Here is a 19,373-nt window from a genome sequence, read left to right as displayed (position 1 = left end):
AAACAAATGTTAAAAAGTCTTAGCAGGGAAAGAGAAGATATTAAAAAAAAAAAAAAAAAAAAACCAAATAGACGTTTTAAAACTGAAAAATGCAATAACCAAAAATTAAAACTCACTTGATGGTCTCAGTAGCAGAATGGAAATGACAGAGGAGAGAGTCAGTGAACTTGAAGATCAATAGAATTTACCTAATCTGCACTACAGAAAGAACAAAGATTGGATGGGGTGTGGGGGTGGGGAGGAACACAGAGCCTCAGAGGCCTATGGGACAAAAACAGAGGTTGAATATTCAATCTTTTGAATTTCATCAGAGTCCAAGGAGGAGAGGAGAAAAACATGTGATGCTGAAAAATATCTGACAAAATAATAGCAGAAAACTTCCCAAGTTTGGTGAAAGACATAAGCCTACAGATTTAAGGAGCAGAGTGAATCCTAAATAGGATAAACCCAAAGAAATTTGCACCTGGGCATATTATAATCAAATGGCTAAAAGCAAAAAGCAAAGAAAATAATCTTGAGAGAAGCCAGAGAAAACACATCTCATTAGAGAACAATAATTCAAATGACTAACGATTTCTCATCAGAAACCATGGAAGCCAGAAGGAAGTGGCAAACATTTTTAAAGTGCTGAAAGAAAAGAACTTTTAACCCAGAAATGTATATGCTGCAAGACTGTCCTTCAGGAATGATGGTAAAATAAAGACATTTCCTGATAAAGGAAAACTAAGAGAATTTTTAGCCAGCAGACCTCCTCTAAAAGAATTGTTAAAGGAAGTTCTTCAGACAGAGGGAAAATGATACCAGAAGGAAACTAGGCACATCAGCAATGGAAGTTGAGCAACAGATACAGTAAATATCTGGATAAATATGATAAACTGTTCTCCTTGAGTTCTATCAAAATTCCCAGTTGAGAGCAAAATATATAACATTGTCTGATTGTTTTTCAGTGTATATAGATATAATATATAAAACAACTATAACTATAGCATAAAGAGGAAAAGTAAAGAACCGAATATGGTAATAAGTTTTCTACATCTCAACTGAAGTGATGAAATATAGATTCTAAGCAGATGATGAAAAGTTAAGTATGTATTCCATTATCCCTAGAACACCTATTTAAAAATCATATAAGGAGACATAGAATCACAAAATTAAAATGAAATTACAAAAACATGTTCAAATAGCCCAAAAGAAGGCAGGAAAAGGAAAACAAAGGAACATAAAACAGGAAATGAACAGGAAACAAAAGACATAAGACAACTGACTTAAATCTAAACATATCAGTAATTACATTATATACATGATCTAAACATACCAATTAAAAGTCAGAGATTGTCAGGATGGGTTTTTCAAATAGTTCTAATTATATGCTATCTACAAGAAACGTTAAAAATATAACAGTATAGGTAGTTAAAAGCAAAGGATGGAGAAAGGCATACCATGCAAAGACTAATCAAAAGAAAGCTAGAGTGGCTATATTAGTGTCAGACAAAGTAAACTTCAGAGCATAGGAAGTTATCCAAGAGGGACATTAGTACTGATAAGAGGGTCAGTACATTAAAAGGAAATAACAGTCTTAAGTGTGTATGCATCTAACAACAGAACTTCAAAATACGTGAAGCAAAATCTAAAAGGAGTAACAGACAAATCCACAATTATAGTTTGAGACTTTGACTCTCCCGTCTCAGTATTTAATAGATCTAATAGACAGGAAATCAGCCAGGATATAGAAAAAGCGAGCAGCATCATTAACCAACTGCATTTAGTTGACATTTATAGGACACTCCAACCAACAACAGCAGAATATATGATCTTTCCAAGTGCAGATGTCACATTCACCAATAAAATATGTTATCTGACCATAATGGAATTAAACTAGAAATGCATAACCAAAGGATAACCAGAAAATCTCCAAGACTTGGGAATTAAACTGCATATATCTAAATAATAAATGAGTGAAAGAGGAAGTCTCAAGGGAAATTAGAAAATGTCTCAGATCAATAATCTAAGCTTCTATCCCAAGAAATTAGAAAAGGAAGAATAAAATAAATTAAAATCAAGCAGAGGGAAGGGAATAATAAAGATGCATAATAAGGATGAGAACTGAATTCAATAAAAAATGAAAACAAAAATAATAGAGAAAAATCAGTGAAACCCAAAGCCAGTTCTTTGGAAAGATCAATAAAACTGATAAAGCTTGGGCTTCCCTGGTGGCGCAGTGGTTGAGAGTCCGCCTGCCGATGCAGGGGACACGGGTTCGTGCCCCGGTCCGGGAAGATCCCACATGCTGCGTAGTGGCTGGGTCCGTGAGCCATGGCCGTTGGGCCTGCGCGTCCGGAGCCTGTGCTCCGCAACGGGAGAGGCCACAACAGTGAGAGGCCCGCGTACCGCAAAAAAAAAAAAAAAAAAAAAAAAAAAAAAAAAACTGATAAAGCTTTAGCAAGAGTGACAGAGGAAAGGAGAGAAGCACAAACTACCAATATCAGGCACGAAAGAGGAGATACCACTGAATCCAGTAGACATTAAAAAGGATAACAGTAAAGGAATACTGTGAACAACTCTTTGCATAAAATTCAGCAACTTAGATAAAATGGATCACTTCTCTGAATACCACAAACTACAAAAACTCACTGAAGGTTAAATAGATAGCATATGAATAGTCTTATAACTGTTAACAAAATTGAATTTGTAGTTTAAAAACCTGCCAAAGAAGAAATCTGCAGGCCCAGATGGTTCGCTGCTGAATTCCTCCAAACATGTAAAGAAATACCACCAATTTACACAATCTCTTCCAGAGAATGGAGGAGAAGGGCACACTTCTTAACTTACTGTATATGGCTAGCATTACTCTGATACCAAAACTAGACAAAGACAGTACAAGAAAGAGAAAACTACAGACATATCTGTGAACATCACTGCAATATCCTCAACAAAACATTAACAAATTGAATTCAGCAATATATAAAAAAGAACAATACACTACAATCATGTCGGAGCTTATTTCCAGAATGCAAGGCTGGTCCAGTGTTTGAAAATAAATCAATGTAATCCACCATACTAACAGTCTAGGGAGAAAAATCACATGATTATATCAATAGACATCCCCCCCCCCCCGCAAAAAAAAGCCTATACACATTTGACAGAACAGAACATCCACTCATAAAAACTCTTGGCAAACTAGAAGTAGAAGGATATTCCTCAACCTGTTAAAGGGCACCTATAAAAGTCCTACAGCTACCATCATGATTAAGGTAGAGACTGAATGCTGAACGCTTCTAAGATAAGGAAGGAGTTAAGATGTCCACTCTCAACATTCCTGTTCAACGTTATCCTGGAAGTCTTAGCCAGTGCAGTACATCAATAAAAAGAAAAAACACAGAGTTTGGAAAGGCAGAAATAAAACTCTCCCTATTCACAGATGACATGATTGTCAATGTAGAAAAACCCAAGGAATCTACCCAGAAAACAAACCAACAAAAATTAATTTTGACTAATGTGAATTTAGCAAGGTTTTGAGGTAAAAGGTCAACACAAGTCAATCCCATTTCCATATATTAGCAACATTCAATTGGAAACCAAAATGTAAGAGCAAGTACCATTACAATAGCTCAGAGGAAAATTAAATGCTAGGTGCAAATTAACAAAACCTGTACAAGGTCTGTATGCTGAAAACTACAAAACTGCTAAAAGGTAATTTATTTGGTGTATAAACCATTTCATTCAGTTGTCAGCAAGATTTCTCTGCTTATCCTCAAATTACCTTTGAGGACAGATTCCAAAGTAGCAAATCATATTTTCATGCATCTACCTACATCTGTGTTGTATGAAGTAGGTATACCAGGGGACCATCTATATATTATATTTATATATGTACGTATGTATATTATGTGTGAGTGTGTGTGTGTGTGTGTGTGTATACATACACACACACATATATAGATAAATCTTCAACATATCTAATCTTAAGAACATTCAAACAATGCCAAGTTTTGGTTCTTTTTCTAACAGAGGATCAATTGCATTCATAATGTCATTTGAAGTTGTATTTTATACTTAATCTACCCATTCATCTTCGTCAGCAGCTGCTTAGGAGCTGTTATAAACATGTTACACAATACTTCCACAAGTACTGTGCGTGTCAACTGTGTGATTTTTTTGGATTTCAGTTTGGAAGGTATAAATGACACACATTTTTTTTAAAGTTTAATTGAATATTTTCTCCTTTTATATCAGCTTTCCACTGCTTTCTGATTTTTAGTTTTCCTCATTTAAGCGTTGTGGTTCACATATCTATTCATTGCAAAAAGGGGCTTATAAAGTTAATGCCTGGAATTCGTATGAGTATCACCAGGGAATTTGATTATTATAACCTGTTTTCTGAGGCCATAACAGATTTTAGTTTTGTACTTTAGTATTCACACATAAAGCCTTTTTTTTTTTTTTTTTTTTTTTTTGCTGTACGCGGGCCTCTCACTGTTGTGGCCTCTCCCGTTGTGGGGCACAGGCTCCAGATGCACAGGCTCAGCGGCCATGGCTCACGGGCCCAGCCACCCCGCGGCTTGTGGGATCTTCCCGGACCGGGGCAAGAACCCGCATCCCCTGCATCGGCAGGTGGACTCTCAACCACTGCGCCACCAGGGAAGCCCACACATAAAGCCTTTAGAATGTGATCCCCTACAGTTTCTGACTGGGCTGAACACTCAGGTCATGGTAATAAAAAGAAGCACTTCACTTTGAGTCTAAGAGCTAATCATCTTCATAACAAACCTTGATAAAAAAAGGCACCCTGTACAAGCTGCTGTGACCATTCATTCATTGCCTAGCCACACACAACATAAAGCAGTTTAGGAATGTTGGTTATTCTACTCAACACCATAAGTTAATAACCTTGATGAAGAAATTTCAAATGTGCTGATTAAATTCACAGTTGACACTAGTTAGAATGGTTACTATTCTAGAAAATAGGAATCAAATTTGGAATGATCTTAACCATTGGAAAAAAATACCTTTAAAGCAGAGTAAAACTAAAGATGAATTTAGATACTATACATAAAGACAGAAGAACAATAAAAACATATGAGAAAAGGTATTAATGGGATGGAAGTATTAGCTCTCGCCTTTCTCATCCAGTAGCTAAAACTTTGGAAATGTAGAAATGACCTGGACATCCTCATTTAACAGTGAGAGGTCTCTCCTCCCTCCCCTTCCCGCCTTTCTGCTCAAGGCAGCCAATCCAGACCCATTCCCTTCCCGTTTGTACCCTTGTGGTTCCGTCCGTGACGACTTTACTCTCACATACTTAGGCCCACAAATTGCCGCATTTCATTGGCCTGACAATATCTGCTTGTGATATCTTATATTCCCCCCAAATCCTGCTATTTCTGTGCCTATCTCTCTCTCTCTTCTTTGTAATCTAATCTCTAGTTCCTGATTTCCAGTTATTTGTAACAACGGTGGTAAAAGAAAGTTTCCTCCCAATCATAATGACCACGAACTGAATAGCAAATCTGTTACTTTGGGGGGAGGGAGAGGGGGCAGTAAAAAGCCAATCCTGTTCTGTCATGTAAGCTCTAACACGGACGCTTATCCATTATGTTACATCAACAGCAGACCTTCCTATGTGCCAAATACTATGCATGCTGAACTTGCTCAGGTCTCACAGCAGCCCTAAGAGGCAGGCATTGTGGACAGGGAAGCCACATTTACAGATGAAGTTCCCAAGAGGCTAGGTCAATTGCCGAGTGATGCTGCCGGGCTGACTGAACACCTGACTGCTACTCCGTATTGCCTTTGCTTTTAGAACTGAGCCTGAGCATGGCCACAGCAATCGGGCCCGAGAGCTTGGAGGGCACTTAAGTAGCAGTAAAAAATCATGAAATGCTGGCAAATACATCCTGTCGGAGAGTCAAAGAAATTTTGGTTGTGCAAGTGTAGGGAGGGGAAAAACGTTAATTGGGTTTCAAACATACGAAGGATTTGTTGAAGAATAATGAATGTTCCGTTTCAGTCGAAGACTTTCCGAAGGAAGACGTGCAGAGAGGGCGATCGGGAGTACCTCTGTTGGGTGGGAGGAACCCTGTCTTACCATCAGGTCTAAGGAATGACAAACCAGGAGGTTGTGAAGGGCCCATGAGATGAGTCTCAAACGGACGAATGTGTTCAAGATGTTGTGATTCAGTTGATCGTGACTGTAATTTCCCCATTTAATTTTGAGCAGATATGCTTCTTCATTCTTATTCTTAATCTAATGTTACCTAAAATGTGGATAGAACTTTAGAACTGAAGACAGGTAGTTCAGCCCCATACTTTACAGACAGGAAAACAGAGTCAGAAATTAGACGTGTGTTGTCATAGGAATACCTGCTAAGGGCCAGAACTGAGTTTTGACCCCAGGTCTCCTGACACCATGTCCACAGCTCAGGCTGCTTTTTGGGGGTTTTGATAGTCACAGAAGAAAGTGTTTTTGAGAATTTCTACTTAATAGAGTGAGACTGCTGTGTGCATAAGAGAGTAGGGTGTAAGTTTTCACTGATTTATGAACTGTCCTTTTTCTTTGTGTAGTATGAACCCAGAGGACCTGGTCGGCCCTTGTACCAAAGAAGAATCTCATCTAGCTCAGTCCAGCCTTGTTCTGAAGAAGTAAGCACTCCTCAAGACAGCCTTGCCCAGTGTAAAGAGCTTCAGGACCATAATAACCAATCTTCTTTCAACTTTTCCTCCCCGGAGTCCTGGGTAAACACCACCTCATCTACCCCCTATCAGAACATTCCGTGCAATGGATCCAGCAGGACAGCTCAGCCCAGAGAGTTGATAGGTAAGACAGGGTTGGGGGTTGCCACAATTGCAGTTTTAACTACTCAGCTCCTGCGTATTTATGGAGTTTTTCTTCTCCCATTCCTTCCATTCGCATTATTATCTTGGAACAGTATTTAATGCTCATAGCTCGCAGGTGTGCCTCAGGATACACATTAATTTAGGACTATATTGGTTCCATGTTTATGGCCTGGAAGGTAAGTAGACCTACCCGTATTTGGGAACTGATCATTTTGATCATTTTAACCTGTGAATGCGTGAAAGAAGTAAGGGAACCTAGAATGCATTTCTAAATCAGATCACCTTTGCTTGGGAAAAGCTTGTTTTCTGGATTTTCGTGTTTTCTTCTGGGTTGGGGGCGGCAGTTGGTTAGGTCAATTTCAGTTTTCAAGGATTTATTGTCAATAAAGTTGTTGACAGTTTGCTACACAATAGAGTTTGGCCATAAGAGAAACCAGTAAAGTCTGACATTTTGAGATTTAGAAATCCAGTATTTATTCCTTATATTCTAATGAACTGAGAAATCCAAGTCCAAAGAAGAAAAGAAAGAAGGCGTAGGAAGGCCTTGGAATGGATATGGCTGTAAACCTGTGTGCTGGGAAGTCTGAAGTCTTCTTCAGCCTTGAACGCGAGTGCACGTTTATCTTTCCTTTGTTTCCCTCTTTTTTATGTGGAATGTAAAGAATGATACTGTTTGAGTTCTCCGATCTATATAGCCTTCTCTTTGTAGGCTGCAGTCATTTATCTTTGTGAACAAGTCTGTGATCGTCGGTGAATTTCTGCCTTGATAGCATCACCCTTTGTATTTTAAATTAATTTTGTTCATCTTTAGAATGTGAATCCATTGTGCCTGTGACTGACCCATTTTGGAGGATGTTCTTTTTAGAACAGTAGACGTGGTAGGTCAAAAGGCATTAGAAAGGCATTGGTTTCTTTCCTGTCAAGAGACACGGTCATTTTAATCTTTAAACCTTCATTAGTACCTTCTATGGTTAGAGTGTTGTATTTTGCCTGGGACTGCTTTGTCATTTTAAAGGTCTAACAGAAATGCACTCATCATATTTGAATTTCCTGAGAAACATCTAAATTACAAATAAGTGATGAAAATTTGTTACTTCTTAGTTGTTTTGTGTATTATAATTTATTTTAAAGACAACATCATTTCTCCTTTTTTTCTGCCTAAATTTTAAGATAGCTTTTGGCCGAAATCAGTAAAAAGCTGATAAAGTTGAAATTTGCTGAGCAAGTGCCCAGAGCACATGTCATTTATGGTGTCTTCTCCACAAATATAAAATTCTTATTTTCTTCATTGCTAGGAGACAAATAGTATTCTTTCGTTGAAAGTAACACTTAGCTAAGTATTTAAAAATTAATTCAAAATCACTACTATCCTGAAGCACAGCTTCTTGTCTAACAGTATGTATGTATGTGTGTATTTCTTATTTTATTTTATATTTTATTCTATTTTATATTTTCATTTCATTTTTAGAGGAATGTAGCAGTTGCCGGTGGTGAATCAGAAGGACAATAATCACCACTTGGGGAACTTCTTTCTGAAGTTTGAGACTTGTTTCTTGAGTTGAAGGAAACTGTTCATTATTGCATTGGTTTGGAATTTGAAAGAGGTCAAGATATGGCCGTATTTTCTCCACAGTTACAAGCCTGAGAGCAGAGCTCATGTCTCTGACCTTTTGGAACGTTGGATTTCCCGTTTCGGTACTGATCGCCTTGGTAAATGCCTGCCTGCTGAGTGAGGGGATCATGAGGATAGACCCTGTGCGATCGAGGGGGTGATCCAGTCTCACTGCGGGACCTCTGTGTCCTCAGCGAGGGTGGGGATCGTCTCTCCAACACATATGTGTTCGGGTTCTATTCACTTCTCTTGGTGACAAGGCATACTGTATCAAGCATTTTCTTTTTATGCACAGATGAAAATTAAAGATTAGGTAGAGATATGTATTTTGAAAAAAGTCATTGGTTGCCAGATTAGTAAAATTCATAGTTTTAAAGAATAGTTTGTCTTACCAGGAGCATATATGGTAAATCAAATTGACAGAGATCTTCCATTCATGATTAGATAAGCGTGTAGGCATTAGGCTAAACTGCCTCTAAAATATTATTCTGTAAGTATTTATTATTTACTTGAAAACATTCTAAACTCTTATATTGTCATGAAGATGAGAATATGGGTAAATAAGACTTAGTAAAGTAAATAAAAATAGTAAGTTTTTGAACAGCCAGTAAAATGTTTATTTTGTATATTAGGCAGTACAGGCCACTTTTATATTGGAGTGTTTGTTAAACTAATGCTCTTAAAAACAATTGTTTCATTCACAAGATCAGTGACATTTAGACAGAAAGGTGGTAAACGTTCCAGAAAGCTATTAAATGGCTTAAAATAATTTTGAACAATTTTGTGAATTTTTAAAGTTTTAAAATAATAATATGAAATTAGCATAATGAATCAATGAAATACTAAAACTAAAAAATGAAATATTTTCTCCTTAACTTTACACAAATAGGTAATAAACACAAGGAAAAATGTCCATAAATGTCAGTAATCAAAGACATGTAAAGTAGAACCACAAGATAATTATTTATTTATAAAAGAAGCTGAAGTTAAAAAAAATAGTAACACTAGTGTTGTGATGTAGTGGGGAAATGAGCAAGCATTGTTGGTTGAGTCTAAGTGGGCAGTATTTTCCTGCAGGGAAGCTTGGCCGCAGTTAATCAAAAACTTTCACTGTGTATGTACTATACGACCCAGCCATTGTACCTCTAGGGCTTTATCCTAAGGGAGCAGTCGTGAATATTTAGGAATATTTATCTATAATAACATTTATCACAGTGTAGAAAAGTGAAAAATTGACTATTATCCATATTTCTAAAAATGAGAGATTACTTTAAAAAGTTATGAAATATCTGCGTTGTATGACATCCTTGGGGAAAAATGCACCAGCAAGTTAAATTAGCTCTGGTATTTGGAAATATGAATGACTTATTTTCTTCTTTGGCCTTTGTGTAATTTCCAAGTTATCCTCAATGAATATGTATTATGATTTTAATCCAGTCTAATGTTAGTTAAACTTTTAAAAGATTGAAAGCAAAAGCAATGTTTAAAACCAGTTATGATTTGGGGGCCATAAAACTAGTTAGGAAGAGTGGAGTCGAATATTAAAGGACCTTGGAATTCGGCAGATGACAGGAAACGTGAAGTAAAGTCTACAGCAGCCTTCCCCACCTTATTCCTTGTTTCCTTACATATTACAAGAAAAGGTAGTATTTTTAAGAAATTGAATCCAGGTGCTGCTGTTTCTTAGGTTAATAATAGAAGCTGTTTTAACCAGAAGTCTGCATATAGAGCTCATTTTTATTTAAGAAAGAACCTGTTTTTTCCCATTTTCAAACTGTGAGCAGTTAATATAATAAATAGCAAAGTGTGCAATGGCACAAGTTAGTTTTTTGAAGCAAAACCTTCAGACTTGACCTTTAGTTTTATATGTTTAGTTATCACAGTTCACGTAGTTAATTCTTCTTCAAGTGTTTATGAGATGGAGAAGTTCAGTCAGATGTGTTGTGATTGCAGAGTGTTGTGGCAGAAGTTGTCTGTCCTTGTGGCTCTCCTGTCGCTGAGTTCCTGGAGATGAGAACCAGCTGTGACACACTGAACTAGTGAGATGCCTGAGGGTCGCTGGGCTCGCCCTTAAATCGGTGCTACTCTTCTCTGCTTCTAGCTCCGCCCAAGACCGGCAAACCCCCTGAGGATCATCTGAAGCCTGAAAACCTCGAGGGGTCCAGTTCCTTCAATTACAGCGTCCTGCAGCATCTCGGCCAGTTCCCCCCACTCATGCCCAACAAGCAGATCGCGGAGTCGGCCAGCAGCAGCAGCCAGCAGAGCTGTGGAGGCAGCAAGCCCGCCATGTCGTACGCCAGCGCTCTGCGGGCCCCGCCCAAGCCCAGGCCCCCGCCAGAGCAGGCCAAGAAGAGCAGCGACCCTCTGTCTCTGTTCCAGGAACTCAGCCTGGGGAGCTCATCGGGCAGCAATGGCTTTTACTCCTATTTTAAATAATCACTTTTTTTTCCTCCAGGGAGAGTGTTTTCATTCTGTTTGTATCAGTAGAATTAAGATAGCTGGACTTCACCTATAGATGCACAGTTCCCTTTGTTTTAATATTAAGTATGTTCTCAATTGCTTTGCTGCTAGACTTGCAACTAATTTTTTTTTACAGTATATTCCATTATTTTGCATTTTTGACATGAGTCGGAATTTTGACAGCTTTTATGTGGAATAAAAAATATTTTTAAATTTGTGTATTGTTACATATGTTTGCATCAAGCTAGCAGCTAAGAGGTTAATTGTGCAACTATTAAAAAAGGAGAAAAAAAGTTTGTCTAAAATGTATTTAAAAAGAAAAAAAAATTGTAAGTAGCATTTACATTTATTCGGTAATATTACCATACGCTGGGTTTCTGTACCAGAAATGGCCAGTTGATGTACAAATGTATGTTATTTTTGCTTAAATTCATTGAAAATTTTTTTAAAAAAAAAAGGGGTCAGCATCTTCTAAATACTTTAAGTTTTATCAGCTTTTTTTGGTGACAAGATGCTGCATTCTAAAACTTTTATAGTTTTAGACTATGTATGATGTGCTGTTGTAATCTCCATCCACTGTAGGATAGAGTTAAAGGCATTCTTTGCAGGTGTATTTCATATGCCACTGTTTTTTGTAACATGAAAAAAACAGTGGCATACTTAATTATTTTTTGGACAAGCTACACTTTAAGCTTGTTTTTAATGTTAATTTGATAGTGTGTGTTTTTTTTTTAAACAAATCATGAAGCTGAAAAATTTTTAGGATTGTTGGTGCTTAGTAGACTTGATAACTATTTTAAAAATGCGTGAATTTAGTAACATCTTCTTTTCCTCACTATGCATGTGTAAATGTTCGTAATCTGGCTTCCCCCTCTCCAGTGGTATAAAGAGTTGTGCCGCTTTAAGGTTTTTTTTCCCTCCAGTAAAAATTTTGGTACCTTTATTTGATGTTTACATTAAAATGTGACATTATACATGGCAATTCAAATATTTTGCTAACTGTTTTGTTTGAGGAACATCATTAAAGAAGAAGTATAATGTTTGTCAAAGATGTATCAAAATTCATCAAAATCTGGGGCAAGAAGCTGCCCTTGTTTTCATGTCTTTTGATTCTTCTAAAAGAACCCCACTGAACTTGTACAAAAATATACAATTTAAACAGCTATCTTAAATATCCTACAGTCTAAACATTGTTTTGAATGAACTTTGGTAAAATCCAAAGAACAACGTTTACCCTCTTAAAACTTGTGGTCTTGTAACGCTTTTGCGACGATGCATGTCCATATTGTTTTCCTGATCTAGTAGTACTACTTTTATACTTCAGAGATATCTTGAAACTACAATATAACCTTTTTAAAAAAAACATAAAATAATAAGGTAAGGTTGGGAAACACTGCAAATCCTGAACGGACCCTCATGATCCGTTCAAAACTAGTTTTCTTCCGGAAGACTGCCTTTGAATAGGCCATCGTCTATTCGCGGTCCATTTTTAAAGCAGAGTTGAAAAGTGGAGGGCAAAGAAAAGCGTCTGCGACGGGAGTTTAGTTGGTGTCAGCCAGCAGTAGTCCCCTGTAAGCCTCGGACAGTTTGGGAGAAGAGAGTGCCTTTAGTTAAAGGCTGTCAAGCTCTTTAAGAGAAGAGAAGCTCTTTTTTATTCAGTTCTGTCCTTCTGCCCAGAGTGCAGTTCACTCCTCTGCGGCTTCACGTTACAGGCTGCAGGTCTCTGTGTAAGGCGGCAGATGTAGACGTGTAGACTGCAGACGTGCTAATGGTTAGTATAAATCACAGTTGGAAAACGGAGCCAGCAAGTTACAGCACCTCGTTTTCTCTGTAAGATGTCAGATCGCCACGTTTAGTGATGGCAGATTTTACTCAACATAGTCACAAGAAAAGAAGAAAAAGTTTTGCCATATAGCTGTGTATTTCTAACTCTGTGACAAAACTCAAGATACAGCCCAAATGAAAATGAGATCCCCCTGATGTGAGGATGTCGGTGAAGAATAATGTTCTTGTCAGTGATGATTCTCCTCCCCCGAAAATATACAGGACTGCGACGCAAGCCAGGTAAATGGTCGAAAGCATGCTGATCTGACAAAGACAGAACTATCCCATCAGGGCTGTCAGTTAACCCCTTGTCATAAAGTAATTGCCTAATCATCTGTTTTCCATACTTGAACCTTTAAAAAATACCAGTTTTAAAATTATTTATATTTAAATGTGCCCACCCTACCGCCCTTATATATTGATGGAAACTTTGCGTAAGGAAGCTGTTACGTTGTTGTGACTTTGCTGTTCTAAGCAGTTATTTCTAAGAAACTAAAAGTAGTAGCTGCTTCTTAGTCCACTGCTCTGCTGAGAACGTCTGAGTGTTCCTCACTTCCTTATTGTTTCTACAGCCAGTCAAGGATTCGAATGTTTCCATCTCAGCTTTACTTAATGCCATCTTTCCAACTGTGCTTTAAATGTAATGTATACATAATAATATCTTGTAACAGTTTTGAGAAAGTCTTACTGCAAGAATCATTGCAAGTTTCCATTGAAATGTGTGGCTTCTGAGTACCGTTCATCCTGTTGGATATTACTTGGGTAGTGTTAGCAAGTGCCCACGAATCAGACTTAAAAAACAACTTACAGTCGGCCTTCCGTATCTGCGGGTTCCGTGCCCACCGATTCAGCAAAGCATGGATCAAAGATATTTAAAAAAAAAAAAAATATTCCAGAAAGTTCCAAAAAGGAGAGCTTGAATTTGCCATGCGTTCGCAACTATTTGCCTAACATTTATATTGAATTAGGTATCATAAGTAATCTAGAGATGATTTAAAGTACATGGGAGGATGTGTGGAAGTTATGTGCAAGTGCTACGTCATTTTATGTAAGGGACTTGAGCATCCTCGGGTTTTGGTAGTCCTGGGGGTCCTGGAGCGGATCCCCTGCAGACACTGAGGGGCGACTGTGTTTTATGGTCTAGGTCCAACCTTAGAGTTCAGATGGAACTTTTTTTTTTTAAAGCTTGATGTAAGCTCTGGGATAATACCAAGTATTACCAACTTCCTTTTCTTCCAAAACAGATTTCTTCTAAGTGCAGTTAGTTGTTCACATGTCTTTCTACTTCTTTGTTCTTTATATCACTCTGAAGTTTCCTTTTTCTTGCCGGAACTATTTTTTATTAATTTTACTTTTTAATTTCAGTGCTACTGAGATTTTCTTTTTTTACCTTAAAGAAATTCTTTTGGGTGATAGAGTCTGTAGAGTTTTCATGCTGAATTTTTTTCCCTACCTAAAAATGAATTTCTGTTCAGCTCTGAATGAGCCTCATTCAGTGCAACATGGATATTTTCTGGTGGGTTTTTCAGAGGGGTTTTGGTTGCCATTTGGCATGTGCTTGGCCAAGTTGTTATAGCAGAGCTTTGTTTTTGATTAATCAGCAGTTAATTATTGACCATTTAAACAACATGACTTTCATTTTCCTTTCCTCAGACAGATATGCTTTCTCTCCAGGTCATTTTGTATGTGTGAAATAATAAACTGCTTTGTGTGGTTTTTTTCATCAGAGATTCTAGAATAAGTTTGAGTTTGGTGTGAACATCAATTGGTCTTTTCAGTTCAAAGAACTGCAGAATAAGTAAAATAATCAGAATTCCCACTGAATAAGCATTACCTAATTAAACATAGCGATCTCCAAGACCTATTTGTGAAAATAGTTTCCTTTTTTATGGTGGCATTGAAATTGCTGAGAAAGTAACTGAATTCCCTAACTTGAGATAATTAAGATGCAGTATTATCTTGCTCTGGTATAGCTGATCTTACATGTTTAATATTTTCCACGTATATACATTTCAAGAGCAAAGCTATAAACATATAGGAATGTATCTCTAGCGACCTGCGCTGGAGAGAGTCACCTTGCCTAAGAGCCAGTGTGTGAAAACCAATTTCAAGTTAAATTTCAGATTTCAGCTGTTGTTATTAAGAAAATTAAATTTACTGAAATCGCCATTTTAAGAAGAGACACCTGTTATCCTTAGAATTGTTTCCTACTGGAGCTGTTTTTAAAAAGAGAACCCAGAAAAAGCCTATAAAAATACAAGATTAAAACTTTAAATGTATTGCAAGATACAAATTGCTACCTTAAATGTTACTTAGGCGCTCTGGTTTTTCTTCTAGCTCCACAAAGGTAGTACTTTGTCTTTTATGATTTACCAGACGTTGTTTCTTGCTAACCATCCCTTTAACTATTGAGAAACCCTCAATTTCTACCACCACCCTCATGTGCGCTCCTAAATCTCAAAGGATGTGTCTTAATGGATCTGATTGTTCACTCCGCTTTTTGACCCACACAGTATTGAGCAGTTAGAAATAACGGATAATGTTCTAACCATGATTTCTTGTTCAGAGTATCAGCTAGTGATGTCCGCCACATGGTATAAAGGTAACAGGAAAGAGCAAGTGGCACATTAGTCTTCAGAGCGCTCGTTATATTAGGTTTCTCGAGTTCTGCACGTTAGTCTTCAGAGCGCTCGTTATATTAGGTTTCTCGAGTTCTCCATCTACCTGGGGTTGGATATTTATTGGCTGAGGTTTCCCTGTAAAGCTGCTGAAGACCATTGTTATAAGGAGTGAATCAATCTTACTGGCATTTAACATTCTCTTAAAGCACATTCAGGAAGTGGCATTGTTATTACTTTAAATTAGAATATGAGATTAAACAGATTACAAAAAATTTTAATGTAACATTTAAATTTTTTGAAATGTTTGAAAATATCTACTTTGGAATAAACTTTAAGGAAACAGTCACAGGAGCTTCTAAATGTTTTCGAAGGGAGGTACCTAACAGAAAAGAATATAGGCTTAGTAATGTGAACTGTGGTTAAATCCTAAACCCAGTTATACAGTATTAGTCTAAAGCTTCTAAAACCGGAGTGTTCAGAAAATCCAGAGACATTCATATACTTAAAGTTTCAGTAATGTATTAGACCAGACTTTATTTGCAATTTGTTCAACAGAGAGATTTTATTTTGATACGAATATTAAGCATAAAGCATAGTAAGTTTTATATAATTCTATAAGTTCATTAAACAATATTACAGAATTTTCATTATATTCTTTGGGAGTCTTTTTAGCTGTTTCTACATCTCATATATGAGGTGTCTTCTGTGTTTTATTTTGCATACTAGCATGTGACTGCCTGCCTTAGAACTATGTATAGGAGGGGAAACCGATATTACTTAAAATTTTTGTTTTGATGTTCTGAAATGAATTTCATCATTAGTTCTTTTTTCTCTTTTGATGTTTGAGCAGTTGAGGGGAAGGGGCAAATTCCATAGGTTTCAACCCAGAATAGAAGGAGTATCTGTTTACAAATATGTCCTGTTTTAAGATATGGACATTTTAAGCAGGATAGAGCTAGCGGATCTCCAACTTTAGCCAGCGTCAGCATTAGCTGGAGGCCTTGTTAAAGTACAGGCTGCTGGACCTGCCCCACGGTTTCTGATGCCGGGCCGGAGCCTGATCATCTGCGTCTCCAGCAAGTTCCCAGGCAGCACTGACGTTGCTGGTCCAGGCACCGCGCTTTGAGAACCGCGGGTCTAGAGGAAGCCTGAGGGTCTCTTCAGCCACGCATGTATTTACTCAGTGTACAAAACTGATCTCTTGAGACATTTTTATAATTCTGATGCGGCGACGGGGACGTTCATGGAGAAAGACCTCCGTGGAGTGCCGGGCCTTCTGGGGGGTGGCCACCCCCGCCCCCCGCCCCTCAGCGCTCACCCCGTCTGAGGTCTGTGCTGCTGCTCTTCCCCGTGACGGGGCAGGAGCTCTCGCACTTGGAGGGTGAGTTTGGTTTTGTGTACACTGCAGCCTGGGCTTTGGTCTGGAAGCTGTGCGTGCGTTTGGAGCGCTTAGAGTCAGTCTTGATGCTCCACACACGCGGAGGTGAGGATTGTGGAAGGGAGCCATCAGACTGTCCCGAGAATGCAGTTCGCGTTTATCGAGGCCCCAGGTACCGGAGGCCCCGTCCTACGATGGCAGTGACCTGAAGCATAGAAAACGATAGATAAACCCCGAATGGTGTAGTCGTAGTTGTTATGTTTTGGGGGATGAGGGAGGCGAGGGCAAAGGATTTGCTTTTCAAATTATGTGTTTCTCAGGTTAACAAAGTTAATTTGGATTCTCTGCCGTGCCGGTAGGTGTTAGGGGAGCCTGAATTGTTGTACGTGGCAGAAAATTGATAATTGTCTCTGATTCCTTTGCTACCTTAAAAAAAATCTATATATGTTTGCAAAAAAAAGTCTAGAGGAATCTACCACCTACACAGCATGAGTTATTCATAAACCATAGGTGCACATGTATGAGCAAGTTATTTTTGAGAAAGAAGCTGCCTACAGTATAATAAACCTACAGGTCTTTGGGTGTTAATATTCCCCCTGGAGTGCAGCTTGAGGGGTATTGGGCTCTGCCTCTGGTTTTTTGTTTGGCTTTGAATTTACCGAGACCCTAGAAAGAGAAGAAATTATTTTTAAGGTAATAGATTATAGAATGACTTAGATGTAGACCGTATGATAAGCATCATAGAACACACAGCTTTGGAATTCTTAAAACACAGTACTTCCTCCTTGAAAGGCAAGATAACCTCTGGTGGGATTGTTTGTATGTTCAGCACAGGTTACTTTATCCAGTTCCAACTCGTAGGGAGCTTCAGTTTATTTATTCTTTGCACGATGCCTTGGAAGTGAAGACCTCTGTGTCTTTCAGCTGCTCAGAGGGCTCTTTTGTCCAGGATGAAGTGCTGACGTGTCAGTTACACCTGAATGTTTCTCAGCCCCCCCCCCCCCATACAGAGCAGGAGTCTTGGATTTTTACATGTCCAGACCATGCCTACTTCCTGTAAACCCGTGTGTATGACATTGTACTGTATCCGCTTTCTGTGCCAGTCATCCCACCTGATTCTTTGAAACCCATGAAGGTACTGGTTAAGTGTAGTAGTTGTATCCTAGGTAAATCCAGTGATTAAAATACCTCTCCTCTCAATTATAAAGGTAATGGGTTTTGCATCTTATTAAAGGGTTCTGTCATTAGTGACACAGGTTTTGTTTTTGTTTTTGTTTTTGTTTTTTTAATGCTTCAAGAATACAGTTCTTATCTAAACGTGTTCAGCTAACTTCATACAATCACGTGGCAAATTCATACTGGGTCTTATTTGGGCAAAAGCCTCCTAAAGGAAGGTTACATAAAACCGATCAGTTTCCATCTCTTAAAAGTACCAGTTGTACAGCCATCTAATAATCATAATTTCTGGCAAAATTATAACAAAATTATTATTTTTTTCTTTGCAGTTAATGATACCTCATCTGAGAGTTCTAATACCTAAAGAGTTTATGCTTAAAAGTAAAAATGACTTTGTACCATAAAATAACCCCAAAGCCACTCTCTAGGGTTTTTATTTTCTTCCTTTTTTGTCATTTTCCTTTTTAACTTAGTTTTAGAATTACTTCAGTCGCTTTGGTTCCTTAGAACAAGTTTTCAATTTGGAGGTCTCTAATTCCTGCATTGTGACCATTGTCTCAGTGAAGTTCTTTTGTTTTAAAAGATTCATGGTAACACAAAATGTATTTTACTGCTACAACTAAAATGTATTTATAATAAAATGCCTTTTTAATAATTTGGAGATCTGTTTGTTATGTGTGAACCACAATCCTCTGCTTCCTTTTAAGAGCAAAGGTCTGACAGAAGTTAAGCACAGCACTTTGATTTTATTCATGATATTAATCAGTAAAACCAGCTAAAGTAACAGAGCTCAACATTGATTTGCAAAATTGTGACTCTGTAGTTTCCAGAAATTTGCAACTTTACTTGTGTCTCTGAACTTCAGCAGAAGCAAAGGCCTAAAGGATCCAAGTGTTACCTGAAAGTTTAGAGATCATCAGTGATCAGTGAGAAAATGAGCCCTTTTCAAATTGTCATTCAACGTGGTTCTTAGGAATTAAAAGCAGTGATCATGAATTAGTGTTAACAAGTCACTTGTTGATGCTGGGCTTGTGGAGCCCAGAATTCATTTCAGAACTTGTAAACCTACTTGGTATCAATATATTATGAAGGTATAATAACACATTTCACAGGGGTGCGTGGCATGCACTGCTCCCTCCCCACCCCTGCCCCTCCCCCCCCAGATGCCGGCTGTGCAGGAAATTGCCCTGAGCCAGGGTCTTGTTTTTGTTGGGGAAATAATTCTTTGCATCTGCCATGATACGATTTTGAGAAGCATTAGCAGGTCAAAGGATGCTTTGTGTGCCCTGGCTCTTTTATTTTTAACACCCCATTAATGTGGCACCATAAATCTAACTTGAATATTCTGTGCTTAAAGTGTGCAAATGTAAGAAGATAGGGCAGTCAGCCTTTCATAAGGACAATTTCTAATTCTTACTCATTGCGGTGGATTAGTTTTCAAGCTAGGTATCTTGCTTTCTTTGACTTG

General features: G+C 38.0%; 1 protein-coding gene across 8 annotated transcripts in view; it reads left to right on the top strand.

Annotated features, from left to right (window-relative positions):
- Positions 1 to 18,560, top strand: part of HELZ (helicase with zinc finger) — a 155,349-nt gene extending 136,789 nt beyond the window's left edge. For 7 of the 8 annotated variants that reach the window (XM_067715447.1, XM_067715449.1, XM_067715443.1 and 4 more), the window contains 3 exons: positions 6,562 to 6,814; positions 10,548 to 15,385; positions 15,433 to 18,560. In XM_067715447.1, the coding sequence (XP_067571548.1) occupies positions 6,562 to 6,814; positions 10,548 to 10,882 (588 nt within the window). In that variant the 3' untranslated portion in view covers positions 10,883 to 15,385; positions 15,433 to 18,560. The other variant, XM_067715450.1, reaches the window with a different exon arrangement.
- Positions 18,561 to 19,373: the final 813 nt, after the last annotated feature.

The sequence above is a fragment of the Pseudorca crassidens genome, chromosome 19 (assembly GCF_039906515.1).
Source record: "Pseudorca crassidens isolate mPseCra1 chromosome 19, mPseCra1.hap1, whole genome shotgun sequence".
In the NCBI taxonomy this organism is placed as follows: domain Eukaryota; kingdom Metazoa; phylum Chordata; class Mammalia; order Artiodactyla; family Delphinidae; genus Pseudorca; species Pseudorca crassidens.
This window is presented reverse-complemented; position numbering and strand designations above follow the sequence as displayed.